The following is a 14,591-nucleotide window of genomic DNA, read 5'->3' on the forward strand; positions in this document are numbered from 1 at the left end:
GAATTTTGTGGTCTGAAACTTTTCTCTGTTTTCTTTTCTCATGTCAAAATTTTCTTTGCTGGCTGTGAGAAGTCATGTGTGAAATGCATTTCCTCAAACACATTTCAAATGCACTGGCTCATATTTGCCCTGATATACATTTCATTGTTTCAGCTGGCTCGAAAACAACAGAAAAAGTCATAACACCCGTTCAAGGCACTCCAAGTTCAAAAGTAAACGGTGAGTTTTTCACAATGCTGAGCGGGTATTTCTGAAATAATACGAATATCAGTGCTTCTTAACTGGTGGGTTGTGACTGAAAAATTAGTTCACAGGTCTATTCTGATAGGGTTGTGGTCAGAAAACAATGCTAAAAGCAAAAAGTAAAATGCAACTGTGTGCATTTAGGGTAGCAAAATAAACATAGACAATTTGACAAGGCAGGAGAAAACGCTTCCAATATATTTTGTTGTTTACTTCGATGTGCAACCAACAAACTCTTTGTTTCTTTGGAGCAAATTCATCTATCACTTGGTATAAGATTGACAAATTAGGCAGATGCCAATATGGACAGATTTTGTGACATCCCACATCCTCAAAAAACATGAACAAATATACACAAGGTTAAAAAAAAATACAACACAGACTACCGGTACATGAAATAAAAACATAAAATACTGGATTTCGAGTTTGGTATTGTGTTGGTCCTGAAGCAAATCCAGTTGCGAGCTACAGACATATATAATATTACATTTGAAATTAGAAAGCAAAAGATGTAACATTACAAGAATGAAGTCATTATGTTTTGAGATTATTCTCATAATTGTCCTTTTATGAGAATAGTCACAAAGTTTTGAGAATAACATAACTTTTATGAAACTGACATTACCACTTTAATCTTATATTGCTATGACTTTACTCTCTATATAATGTCATTAATCTCATAATGCTCTGATTTATTATGATGACAGTATGACTTTATTCTCAGAACATGCTACCATAATCTCATAACACCAATTTTATTCTCATAATATTCCAACTCTAATCTCATAATGCTATGACTTTATTCTTGTAACATAATGACTTATTCTCAACATACTGCTTTAATCTCATAACATTTTACATTATTCTCATAATATTCCGTCTTCAATCCCATAATGCTAGGACTTTATTCTAGCAACATTATTACTTTGTTTTTTTTAAACATAAAGCTTTAATCTAAAAACGCTTCAACTTTATTCTCATAAAATTACGACTTCAATCTCATAATGCAATGACTTTCTTCTCATAACATTATAAATTTGTTTTCAAGACATACTACTTAAATCTCATAATGCTACAACTTTAATCCCATAATGCTAAGACTTTATTCCTGTAACATACTGCTTTAATCTCAATGCCACAACTTTATTTTCATGGTATTTGGTGCAGTGAGATCCAGCAGATGGAAAATGACTTCAATAAATCAGATGATTTGTTGAAGGAATAACAAATTTTATTTTATAGATTTAAAATGAAAGAGAATAAAAATATGAAATAATGAGAATAAATGCAATAATACAAAAAATGTATATTTGATTGTATAATGTTAAGTAGATAGATCTTAAGGATATATATCCAAAGACTAAGTCCCGGAATTAACCTAATAACAATACAATGCCTTGTCTTTGTCTAATGAACAAAGTAAATAAATGAAAGAAGTTAAAGTACAGATAATGAGATGAGGCCTCAAAGCTGGGAACAGGTGCATAGAGACAGAGAGTTGAGCGGTTATACTCTCATGGGGACCAAAGTTAAGGTTTTAGGGTTTTATGCCCTCTTGAGACTGTACCAAGAAGATTTCCATTCTTGGTACGGTACATTCTGTTACAAATGACGAGGTCATAACTCAGGGTGTCATATTGTCATGACCTATTGAAGTGTGACAGCTGTGGTTAGGTGGCTTGCTAAATCCGTAAATACATTCTCAGCCAGACGCTCGTAAATATCACACTCAGCACTCTGCACACACACACATGTCTGCCATGCATCCTGTGTGTGTGCACTTGTGACTAGCTGACTACAATGGTGTCTAGCTTGCTTTGCGACCAGCTTTGAGCTCTCATCAGGTTAAAAGGGCAACTTATCCATGTACTAAGTGTCCAATAATATATACATTGCAGCACTCAACACTCCGCCGTTTCCCACGTGAACATTGATACAGCAATGTTGCAACCTTATAAGGATATGGGAAAGAAACATGGAATAGTCTCCTAACGTATACACTGAACCATGGGAGACTTTAAGTTTGTTAAGCATACATGCATAAACACAGGAATAGATGGATGGACATACAACGAGTACGAATACAATGATAATAATCAAATAAGCTGGTTTGGTGAAGTATATAATTATATTCTGATTATAGTTGAGCACATAAATGTGGATATAAGTACATAAATGTGGATACATGAATATGCTTGTATAACATCAATAAGCAAAAGTATAAAATATTGAAATGAATTAGTATTATTACTTTAATCTTGTAATCTTATGGCATAATTCTCAAACTGTTCCTTTTTTTTATTTCAACGTGACATTAAAACGCAGTCATAATTAATATATAGTGATCTAAAATAATGTTTTGTTTGACTGATTCCTGATCTTTATTTTTATACAACGTATAGTTCCGAATCTAACATTTAATTATAAAATGCGTAGTTTTGAATCTGAATTCTGATTAGATGAGTCATGTTCATGAGCCATGTAACTGTAGGCCTCAATATAGAAAGTTGTGGTCACAGGTGTGCATTTATTGTCTTTCAGCATGGCTTATCCAATCAGAATTTACTGTCTGAACTATCAGTTTTATGTTGCTTTATTAACAACTTTGTTGTTTAATTCAATATTACAGTGGATAAGGAATTGAGTTATGAACACCGTATCAGTTCATCTCTGCTGTCATTCACAGCATGTGTCTGTGAAAAAGAGTTGGAGGTGTTAATTGTTTCAAATGCAAGTGTAAATGGCTTAATTGCCTCTGATCTGACATGTTAAATGTTCTCAGTTGCAGTCCCTCAAGATGTGTTGGCACCCACTTATGTGTGGAAAGGCTCGTTTGAGTACAAAGGAGTAAAACAGCCGATGACTTTGACAATCACTAGTTTTAACACCAGCACGGGGAACGTCAATGTGACTTTAACTAACCGGTACTCAGAACTGCTGTTGTCAGGTAAGAAACCATCAGTTGTCAGAAAAATGTAATTTACCCTTTGAAAAAGATTGACATTAGAGTTTTTCCTAAAGGGATTAATAGCCACTATATTCCAACATAGTCTCATACAATAAACGTTACCATAAGAACATTTTTGCAAATTGACTTTTATGTGCCCCATTCCACATTTTTATGCCGTTTCCTGGTGAAATGAACACTTGAGATGCTACAACAACTGCGTTTTATTCACTTTCACAAAAATCACATATACAACGGCAGATTATGACTCCATAAACACTTGTTTTTCACACTATTTCTCACACACTGCTATGTTATGGTATTGACATTTTTTACTGTAATGCATCATTTGAAAAACGATGCATTTTACCGGTTGCATTACAGACCATTGTGATTAGCTTCCGCAGTAGCTCACCTAATAGAGTGTTGGACTTTGGACTCGGAAGACTGTGGTTGTTCGAGACTAGCTGAACACACCAGCTGACACGTGAGATGAAAGTGTTATAGTAGCGACACGAAATTATGTGGTTCCATCAGAAAATTACATTTTTATGTCACATTTGCTTTTTCCACCCTATTGGTTAGGTTTAGGTGTTGATTTAGGATAGGTATGTTTTGTTTACCTTTCATTTGCATTCAGAACACTATTGCTTAGGTTTAGGTTAAAGTTTTAGGTGTGGGAGGTACATTTACTCCGATTATGACAACATTTCACTCCCTTTTGGCGCCCCCTGCTGGACATTTCACTAGGAAACTGCAGCGAAACGTGTAAAGAAGCATATAGTGGCAAAAATGTTGTCACAGTCATGTAATTTTCATGATATCAGGCTGCTATATTCACAAGTACTAACGTGTAAATGTGTTTTATGCTTTGTTTTAATGCATTGACAATTAAACATAAGGGTGGGTGGAATGACCAAAATATCATGGTTTAAACTTTATATTGTGTCCCGGTCAAAACTGACTGATTAACCTTTTTTTAAAAGGTTAACATTTTTGAAGAGTAGTTTATTTCATCCAGTTGGAGTAAAATACCATGACTTTGTTCACTTTTTTAGTTTTTTTGTTAGTTTTTTTTAAACACTCTGTTTTATTATATCAAATCAAATCACTTTATTGTCAGTGAGAATTTCATACACTAGTACTCACTGCAGTTTGGCCTCTGAGCGAAACAAATTTGCTCATTGCATTTGACTAATTGAGACCTTTCCATCGTTATATAACACATGACTACATCGTCCTTTTTCTGTTTTTACCAACTCTGAATACACTGCCCAAAAAAACAATTCACAGTTTGGATTTAAATAAGCAGATACTTAAGAGCCTATGATTGGAACATTATTGCAGTGATTAATATGTTTCAGCTGGCAACAATTCTTTTAACCCTAACTGATGCTGTTTGTAGCTTCTCATTTCTTAAACAACCATGTCAGAAGACCTATCCTGTGGTCGTGGAAAAGATGTTACTGTGTTTATGAAGGGGCAAATTATTGGAAGGATAGTGGTGAACCGTGAGTTTCACAGAAGAAATGTGGTCAAAAAATCTTGAATGATCATGATCGGTGATCACTAAAACCCCAGCGGCAGCTGAATTCACATTGTGAAAAATCGACAGTAGAACCCACGGCTATGTTTAATAGTGGAAGTAAGAGCATTTCTTATAGGGTTGGGACTAAATAGCTGTGTGGCCACCAGAAAGCCACTTGTTAGTGAGGCTAATTGGAAAAACTACTTCAATTTGCTTGGAAGCATAAAGATTGGACTGTGGATCAATGGAAAAAGGTCACGTGGTCTAATGAGTCCAGATTTACTCTATTCGCACTGTAATTAAAGCAAGAGGCGGTCCAAAATATTAGAGAATGCAACTTTTATTTGCCCAGGCAGTGTATAAGTGTTAAAAAATACAATAGGTATTTACAACATAGTTTCATTAAAACTCATAATAATTTGTATGAAATTATGAAATCATAAGATATCATTTTACGTGGCTTGTACAAAATGTATGACTTTTATTCCCACAGAGACCAACCAGTCAACAAACACAATTTTAAATCGATACAATACAAGCATCAAATTTAAGCTAGCCTCCTATCCAGCACTTTATTGAAAGATTGAAAACATCAGTAAACAAATTGAGTAACTCATTCCATATTTATTTATTTATTTATGCAATCCGAATGATTGATGTATGTCAATAACTTGTTATATGCTTCCGTCGTCTTGTTCCAAACCCAATGTTTTCTTTCTTCCATGTCACGCAACAGTTATTTACCTATTGAAAACGTGGTTAGGTTTAGGGTTTGGGTGAGAGGTTATACTTTATGGTTAGGTTTGGTTAGGAAAAAATCTTGGAAACATTTTTGTTGGTTTCTTTTCATTTTTCACCATGGGATTAAAAGTCATACTTTTTTGTCCATGCCAACTCATACGATTTCTTACAATTTTGCCATCTCGTACTACTAGAATGGTTGGGTATTTAGGGGCTTCATGTGTGCCCAGAAAGTTTTCCCAGATATGTTTTGTGATTGTAACCCAGGTGTTTATAAGAGCAGAGACGCTCGCCTGACGCTGCAGCTGTATCACATGAGAGCTTTGGTGAAGACCACATACAGCAAGATCACGGAGGAGACCTTCATCATGGATGGCTTTGTGAGTGTACAACAGTTTTTTTTTTACTCATCGGTTTTTAAAGTGCAGTGTAAATCGTGGTTTATTAAACAGATAGTTACGATGCTAAATGCTGATCTGAGCCTTCACCTCACGTGAGTGTACAGCAGAGATTTGCCTATAAGTGCTAGTCATTTATTTATGTTTAAAACCTAGTATGTGTGGAAGTTATCTGGAAACTTGAGGTCTCAAAGTAGTAAGGCTACACAGATTTCTTTCAGCTTGCAGTACTGTGCTGTTGTACTAGCTCACAGCAGTATTTCACAACAGCTAAAATAGAATATGTATTTTGAGAACAATAGACCTTTTTCACATTCCGGGTTTTGGAACGTGGAAGTAAACGTTTGCAGGGTAAACATCGACAGCGGTGAATGGGAGTGAAGAGGAGATCACAGAAAATATTATTTTCACTTATCCATTCGCTCCAAGATCAAAAGAAAATATCCACTCTTACGTTTGAATGACTTTCCAGAAGAGGAAAAAAATATACAGCGGTGGATTAAGATGCTGGAGAAGATGCCAAATTTACTGTCACTCTCTCAGCAGCTGTAATAGAAACCCCCTCACAGCTGTGGTAATTCATTTTTTTACACTAATTCCTGGGTAGTATAACACCAAGCATTTACACTCAATATTTTAAAATGTATAATATAAAACAAATTGCGAGATTTCCGCTGCTAAATAAGGCGAAAACGCATCATCGCATTCTGTGAAAAGGGTCTAAGAGAACAATACTCTGTAATAAGACAGAACATAAACTCTTTGAGAGAACATGATGTTCTTCTCTGCCTCTAGGTCTCTGCTGACCATGAAGGAAACACTTACTTGTTCCAAGGCTTCATACAAGATAGAGACTATGGACCATTTGGACTACAGAGACAAGGTGTGTTACATTTCAATAATGTTATGAATGATATTAATTCTGTAGAGCAAAACAGGGAATAACGAAAAAAGAAATCTGAAATCTGTTCATCTACACATTTAGTAAATCCTGAATTTATATAAACACTGGTGGCCAAAAGTTTGGAATAGCTTACAGATTAAACTGTTTTGGAAGGAAATTGGTATTTTAATTCACCAAAGTGCCTTTCAACTGATCACAAAGTAAAGTCAGGACATTACTGATGTAAAAAACAGCACCATTACTATTTGAAAAAAAGTCATTTTTGATCAAAACAAGACAGCAGCCATCAGTCCAACACCTTATCCTTGAGTAATCATGCTAATTTGGTACTTGAAAATCACTTGCCATTATATCAAACACAGCTGAAAGCTATTTGTTTTGTGAAATGAAGCTGAACATTGTCTTTGTGTTTGTTTTTAAGTTGCCACAGTATGCAACAGATGTGTTTTAAGGTCAATATTAGGTCAAAAATGGCAAAAAAGAAACCGCTTTCTCTAGAAACTCATCAGTCAATCATTGTTTTGAGGAATTAAGGCTATACAATGCTTAAAATTGCCCACAAATCTGAAGATTTCATACAAAGCTGTACACTACAGTCTTCAAAAACAAAGAACAACTGGCTCTAACAAGGACAGAAAGAGATGTAGAAGACCAGATGTACAACTAAACAAGAGGATAAGTACATCAGAGTCTCTAGTTTGAGAAATAGACGCCTCACATGTCCTCAGCTGACAGCTTCATTGAATTCTACCCGCTCAACACCAGTTTCATGTACAACAGTAAAGGGAAGACTCAGGGTGCAGGCCTTATGGGAAGAATTGCAAAGAAAAAGCCACTTTTGAAACAGAAAAACAAAAAGAAAAGGTTAGAGTGGGCAAAGAAACACAGACATTGGACAACAGATAATTGGAAAAGAGTGTTATGGATCTTAACCCCATTGAGCTTTTGTGGGATCAGTTAGACTGTAAGGTGTGTGAGAAGTGCTCAACAAGACAGTCACATCTATGGCAAGTGCTACATAGATGTGGGGTGAAAGGTCACCTGAGTATCTGGACAAACTGACAGCTAGAATGTCAAGGATCTGCAAAGCTGTCATTGCTACATGTGGAGGATTTTTGGATGAGAACTCTTTGAAGTAGTTTAAGAAGTTCTGAACATTATTATCAATTTAGCATGATTTCTCAAGAAAAAGGTGCTGTCTAGATTTGATCAAAAACGACTTTTTTCAAATAGTGATGGTGCTGTTTTTTTACATCAGTAATGTCCTGACTATACTTTGTGATCAGTTGAAAGCCACTTTGATGAATTAAAGTACCAATTTCCTTCCAAAACATCAAAATCTGTACATGATTCCAAACTTTTGGCCACCAGTGTGTGTATATATATATACACTCATCTAAAGGATTATTAGGAACACCTGTTCAATTTCACAATAATGCAATTATCTAATCAACCAATCACATGGCAGTTGCTTCAATGCATTTAGGGGTGTGGTCCTGGTCAAGACAATCTCCTGAACTCCAAACTGAATGTCAGAATGGGAAAGAAAGGTGATTTAAGAAATTTTGAGCGTGGCATGGTTGTTGGTGCCAGACGGGCCGGTCTGAGTATTTCACAATCTGCTCAGTTACTGGGATTTTCACGCACAACCATTTCTAGGGTTTACAAAGAATGGTGTGAAAAGGGAAAAACATCCAGTATGCGGCAGTCCTATGGGCGAAAATGCCTTGTTGATGCTAGAGGTCAGAGGAGAATGGGCCGACTGATTCAAGCTGATAGAAGAGCAACTTTGCCTCAAATAACCACTCGTTACAACCGAGGTATGCAGCAAAGCATTTGTGAAGCCACAACACGCACAACCTTGAGGCGGATGGGCTACAACAGCAGAAGACCCCACCGGGTACCACTCATCTCCACTACCAATAGGAAAAAGAGGCTACAATTTGCAAGAGCTCACCAAAATTGGACAGTTGAAGACTGGAAAAATGTTGCCTGGTCTGATGAGTCTCAATTTCTGTTGAGACATTCAGATGGTAGAGTCAGAATTTGGCGTAAACAGAATGAGAACATGGATCCATCATGCCTTGTTACCACTGTGCAGCCTGGTGGTGGTGGTGTAATGGTATGGGGGATGATTTCTTGGCACACTTTAGGCCCCTTAGTGCCAATTGGGCATCGTTTAAATGCCACGGCCTACCTGAGCATTGTTTCTGACCATGTCCATCCCTTTATGGCCACCATGTACCCATCCTCTGATGGCTACTTCCAGCAGGATAATGCACCATGTCACAAAGCTCGAATCATTTCAAATTGGTTTCTTGAACATGACAATGAGTTCACTGTACTAAAATGGCCCCCATAGTCACCAGATCTCAACCCAATAGAGCATCTTTGGGATGTGGTGGAACGGGAGCTTCGTGCCCTGGATGTGCATCCCACAAATCTCCATCAACTGCAAGATGCTATCCTATCAATATGGGCCAGCATTTCTAAAGAATGCTTTCAGCACCTTGTTGAATCAATGCCATGTAGAATTAAGGCAGTTCTGAAGGTGAAAGGGGGTCAAACACAGTATTAGTATGATGTTCCTAATAATCCTTTAGGTGAGTGTATATATATATATATAAGCATGAATGCCTGGCATCAGTATATTATGTTAATATAACAAAGAAATACATAATTTCATTATATATTAATGTATCATTCTAATCATACTCTTATTAGAGATCAAACAATTGCCATTTGCTCTCATAATCACAAGGTCATTACCATTTAATTAGAATAAAGAGATTAGATATTTCATAACTCTCCTATAATATCTTGCATAACTAATTTAGGTGTTTATGAAGTATATCACAATTGCATGTATCTTTAGAGTAATCTCATATCTTTGTCAAATTTTATTTGAACAATTATGCAATCGTGTGCAGTTGTATCACTTGAATTTATATGTTAACATGATCGTTTTTTATTCAGGTCTGAACATAGTGGAGACCACTAAAAGCCCAGAGATCCCACCACGAACCAACAGCAGTTCGGTGGTCATCGCCATTCTTGTGCCTTTCTTTGCCCTGATTTTTGCAGGCTTCGGATTTTATCTCTATAAACAGAGGTGTGTGTGTCAGATTACCCATATGATGTCTTCTTTAAGGATGTGTTCATAATGGAACACTAGCTTATTGCATACTGTGCGGTATACACTGAATCATGCTTTCTATTTTTTAAATAATATGTGAAATAATACATAATATGCAACAATATGCAAATTTGTTTTTTTTTGTATGTTATGACAACTACATTTTTGTAACATCATTAGACAGTTTTTTAATCCAATTTTAAATTAAAATGTCTAAATTCTTGGCAGTCTGTTAAAATAATTAGTAAAATAACAATTAATTTGATATTTCTTCCAATTAATTATTTATTAGATTTTTTTGCATGTTTAAGGCAGCCTGTGACAATCGGTTATCATCTACTAAAACTATGTCCAAACTTTTATTATTCATCTTATTTTCCATCCATCTTCAACTGCTTATCCGAAGTCGGGTCGCGGGGGCAGCAGCTCCAGCAGGGGGCCCCAAACTTCCCTATCCCGAGCCACATTAACCAGCTCTGACTGGGGGACCCCAAGGTGTTCCCAGGCCAGTGTGGAGATGTAATCTCTCCACTTAGTCCTGGGTCTTTCCCAAGGCATCCTCCCAGCTGCCTGAAACACCTCCCTAAGGAGGCACCATGGGGGCATCCTTACCAGATGCCCAAACCACCTCAACTGACTCCTTTCGACGCAAAGGAGCAGCGGCTCTACTCCGAGCTCCTCATGGATGACTGAGCTCCTCACCCTATCTCTAAGGAAGAAGCCCGCCACCCTTCTGAGGAAGCCCATTTCGGCCGCTTGGACTCGTGACCTAGTTCTTTCGGTCATGACCCAGTCTTCATGACCATAGGTGAGGGTAGGAACAAAAATTGACTGGTAGATCGAGAGCTTTGTCTTCTGGCTCAGCTCTCTTTTCGTGACAATGGTGCGATAGAGCGAATGCAATACTGCCCCAGCTGCCCCGATTCTCCGGCCAACCTCTCGCTCCATTGTCCCCTCACTCGTGAACAAGACCCCGAGGTACTTGAACTCCTTCACTTGGGGCAATACCTCCTTCCCTACCTGGAGTACGCACTCCATCGATTTCCTGCTGAGAACCATGGCCTCATATTTAGAGGTGCTAATCCTCATCCCATCATTTTATTTTATTATTTTTTATTATTTTAAATATGTTTTGCATTTTTTATTAAAAAAAAATGGTTTTAATCACACTGTGAAATGCAATTACTATAATTATTGCAAAACCGCCATTTCAAGTATCAGGAACAAAGATGGAATATGTTTCTTAACTCTTTTTATCGGACTTGCCATGATTTAAGACTGGATTCAATTTATTTATTATTATTTGAACTATTAGTCTTTGTTTTTAATCAAATTTCTATAATGACATTTTTGAATCCAATTCAAAACATCTTAAATCTTGGCAGTCCGATAAAATGAGTTAAGTGGTAAGATAAAATGGTCACTAATATTTTATTTTCACGTTGAGACCTTTGAATTGCACAGTACATTATCCCACGCTGTGTGCTCTGATTATATACTGCACGTTTTGAAAAATGTAGTAGATTATATGGGTATTCCATGCATACAAACATGTGCAGTATACTGCGGAAGTTGTAAGAGTAGTATACTATCATGCTATTCCACACATAGCCTGAGAAGCATGTTACCAGAAAGCCAATTGTACATTTTGTATCTAATTTGTGGGAGGTTTGGAATTCTGATGTCTGATGATATGTCCGTTCTCATTTGATCACAGGAAGTCTGATAAAGCAGAGTACAGCGGCTGCTCTGTGCATGAAAACAACAACGGTCAGGCTACATTCGAGAACCCAATGTACAACACCAATTCCAAATCCATCGAGGGAAAGGTTGTCCGCTTCGATCCCAATCTCAATACTGTTTGCACAATGGTTTGAGGGTTTGACGCTCTTACAATTGTCACTTTTCTGTTGCTATATTTCATAGTCTTTTAAGTGACTTTCAAGCACAGCTTTGGGATGCCGTATTCACACAGTGGCTCAAAGCTTTGTGTGGATTTACAGGAAAACAACAGATTCTTCACCGTTTGAGTGGAGAAATATATATTATATACACCTCACTCTAAGAGTGCTGACTTTGTATTTAAAAAGAAATAAACATGTACCACCCCTTGAGTCGCGAGTTCGAATCTAGGGTGTGCTGAGTGACTCCAGCCAGGTCTCCTAAGAAACCAAATTGGCCCGGTTGCTTGGGAGGTTAGAGTCACATGGGGTAACCTCCTCATGGTCACGATTAGTGGTTCTCGCTCTCAATTGGGCTTGTGGTAAGTTGTGCGTGGATCGCGGAGAGTAGCATGAGCCTCCACATGCTGGGAGTCTCCGCGGTGTCATGCATAACGAGCCACGTGATAAGATGCACGGATTGACATCTCAGAAGCGGAGGCAACTGAGACTTGTCCTCCACCACCTGGATTAAGGTAACCGTGCCACCACGAGGACCTACTAAGTAGTGGGAATGGGACATTCAAAATTAGGGAGAAAAAGGGGACAAAAAAAAGAAAATAAAAAATAGGTATATATGTATATTATTTTCACCATGAGGATATATTCACAAAATGGACGGGATTCATTTAAGCCATTCAAAGTGTGTTCAATTGTGCACATTGTTGAATCTTATCATTGTCATCACAGTGCGCTTAAACCTACTAACCTCTTACAAATCCAAATCGCTTCAAGAACATGAGCTATTGGATGGTTCTCACCATCCAAATGTAAACTTTCTCATGGAATATGAACACTCTATCCTTAGTTATAAGAAACAAAGATATGATTGTTTTTACAGCAGATTATTACCTTTGTTTATTCTTGGTGTATTAAAGGTGAAGTGTGTTATTTTTTCAATGTTAAAATACTTTGGTCTTATCTCAGTTTATTGTGCAACTATAAGTCATTCATTAGCTTGATTCCCATGAAAAATGTAAACAATGTGGTTCTGTGGCACTTTCAAAACATTGCTCTGTTTGGGCAGCCTGATATGTCACATGTGTTTGGGAAACCTTTTTGGAAACAACCATTATTTTTGCAATTCCGTTTTGTACCACTAGTGGTGCAAAAATTACACGCTTCACTTTTAAATGAGGAAAAGTCAACATGAAAATAAAATTGTCCCTATTTACTTTCTTATTATGCATTCTTGGTTTAAAATCTCTCACCAAAATATGATAACTTTCTCCGCTACTGAAATAATGTTGCTTTATTGCTGATGTCAGAACTTTTTTTTTCTCATTCAATATCCTGTTTTAATCATAAATACGTCAGATTACAGAAACAAAATGGGTTGCGAACAGCATTTCATGTTGACTTTAACATAAGGAAACTTATCAAGTACACCTGTTGAGTTATATTGTTATATTTACATTTTTATAGAATATTTACAAATGTGATTATCGCATCATTTGAGGAAAATTCCCCATTATAATTATTTTAGCCAATTTTTCTAGCAAAACACCATGATTCCCTGGTTCTAAAAGCTCTATTTCATAACTCATAATAGTGCCTTGTAATATATTTCATTGATGTTTTGGGGGATTTTTTTTATTTATAAAATATTTTAGTTTATTTATTTATCGATTGTGCTTACAATTGATTTTATTATTATTCTTTATGGAAAAAAGTCACTTTTGCACATACCTGCCAAATATGATCAGATATAGCTGATATAGCATTACTGCTATGTTTGAATTCTTTGTGCCGCTTTTCATAATGTCTTTTCATCAGCTACAGTATTTGTATATTTATAAAGATGATTTTTTATTTATTTTTTTTTTTTTGGAGGGGTTGTCTTTAGCAGCATTGTTGTGTTGTGTATTTGGCACTCACTGGTCCTATCAGTGACACGAAATATAAAAACACTGTCACAGATAAAGGTTTGCTTTTAAACATTGGCTCATTCAGATGGGTCCACCGCACTTGTAAATACATTCATATCAAATGTACAAATATTTAAACTTTTTGTAAAGATTTATATTTTTGTGAGAAATTTGTAAAATAAAAATGTTATGTAAATATCCATTTGTAAATGCCATTTACAAATAAAAAGTAATTTGCTTTTTTACATTTTCTGGATTATTTCTTTAACTATTCACAGCTGTGTATAATTACTTATTAAATGCAAGATACCATGTTTTATAATGGGAGACAAAACTGTTAGCTACATATCTGAATCAAATAATCAAATCATTTTAATAAGAATATGTATGTGATACTGTACATGGGTTCATATAGTGATAAAATATTTGAAAAGTGTCAGATTACTAAATGTAATGTGTAAATGTAGATACAATTTAACAGAAGAAAATAGTATACAAATAAATATTTTTTGGTATATTTTAAAATACATCAAAAATATATTTTTTGCTGTATGGGTGATCTCGTTTTCACCATCATCTTTCAACATAGAAAAAAATAAAATAGCAGGACAAAAAAAGTTGAAGTCTATCACGCACTTTTCCTCCTTCATTGCCCAAGGGCTTGCGTGTAATATTAGCCTAATATTAGTATGCACTGATGCGTACTTAGAAAATCCACTAGAAGTAATACACTATTTGTGCACCTTTTAAATACTTTCTTTAATATACTATGATGATTTTGGCCATTAACAAACAATCTTATGTCTTAATAGCTTTTGCAATTAAATGTATCTTATTTTAAAGATAAAATACAGGAAAAAATACAGAATTGTTAGTGATGTTTATC

At 36.0% G+C, this 14,591-nt stretch overlaps 1 protein-coding gene across 1 annotated transcript in view; it reads left to right on the top strand.

Moving 5' to 3' along the window:
* Nucleotides 1-13,797, top strand: part of csmd3a (CUB and Sushi multiple domains 3a) — a 372,265-nt gene extending 358,468 nt beyond the window's left edge. Inside the window, exons 65-70 of the mRNA XM_052143551.1 lie at nucleotides 154-219; nucleotides 3,032-3,190; nucleotides 5,727-5,839; nucleotides 6,653-6,740; nucleotides 9,738-9,873; nucleotides 11,615-13,797. Coding sequence (XP_051999511.1) covers nucleotides 154-219; nucleotides 3,032-3,190; nucleotides 5,727-5,839; nucleotides 6,653-6,740; nucleotides 9,738-9,873; nucleotides 11,615-11,774 — 722 coding nt within the window. The 3' untranslated portion in view covers nucleotides 11,775-13,797. The remainder of the gene's footprint in view (nucleotides 1-153; nucleotides 220-3,031; nucleotides 3,191-5,726; nucleotides 5,840-6,652; nucleotides 6,741-9,737; nucleotides 9,874-11,614) is intronic.
* Nucleotides 13,798-14,591: the final 794 nt, after the last annotated feature.

This window comes from Xyrauchen texanus, chromosome 15 (genome assembly GCF_025860055.1).
Source record: "Xyrauchen texanus isolate HMW12.3.18 chromosome 15, RBS_HiC_50CHRs, whole genome shotgun sequence".
NCBI classification, from domain to species: Eukaryota; Metazoa; Chordata; class Actinopteri; order Cypriniformes; family Catostomidae; genus Xyrauchen; species Xyrauchen texanus.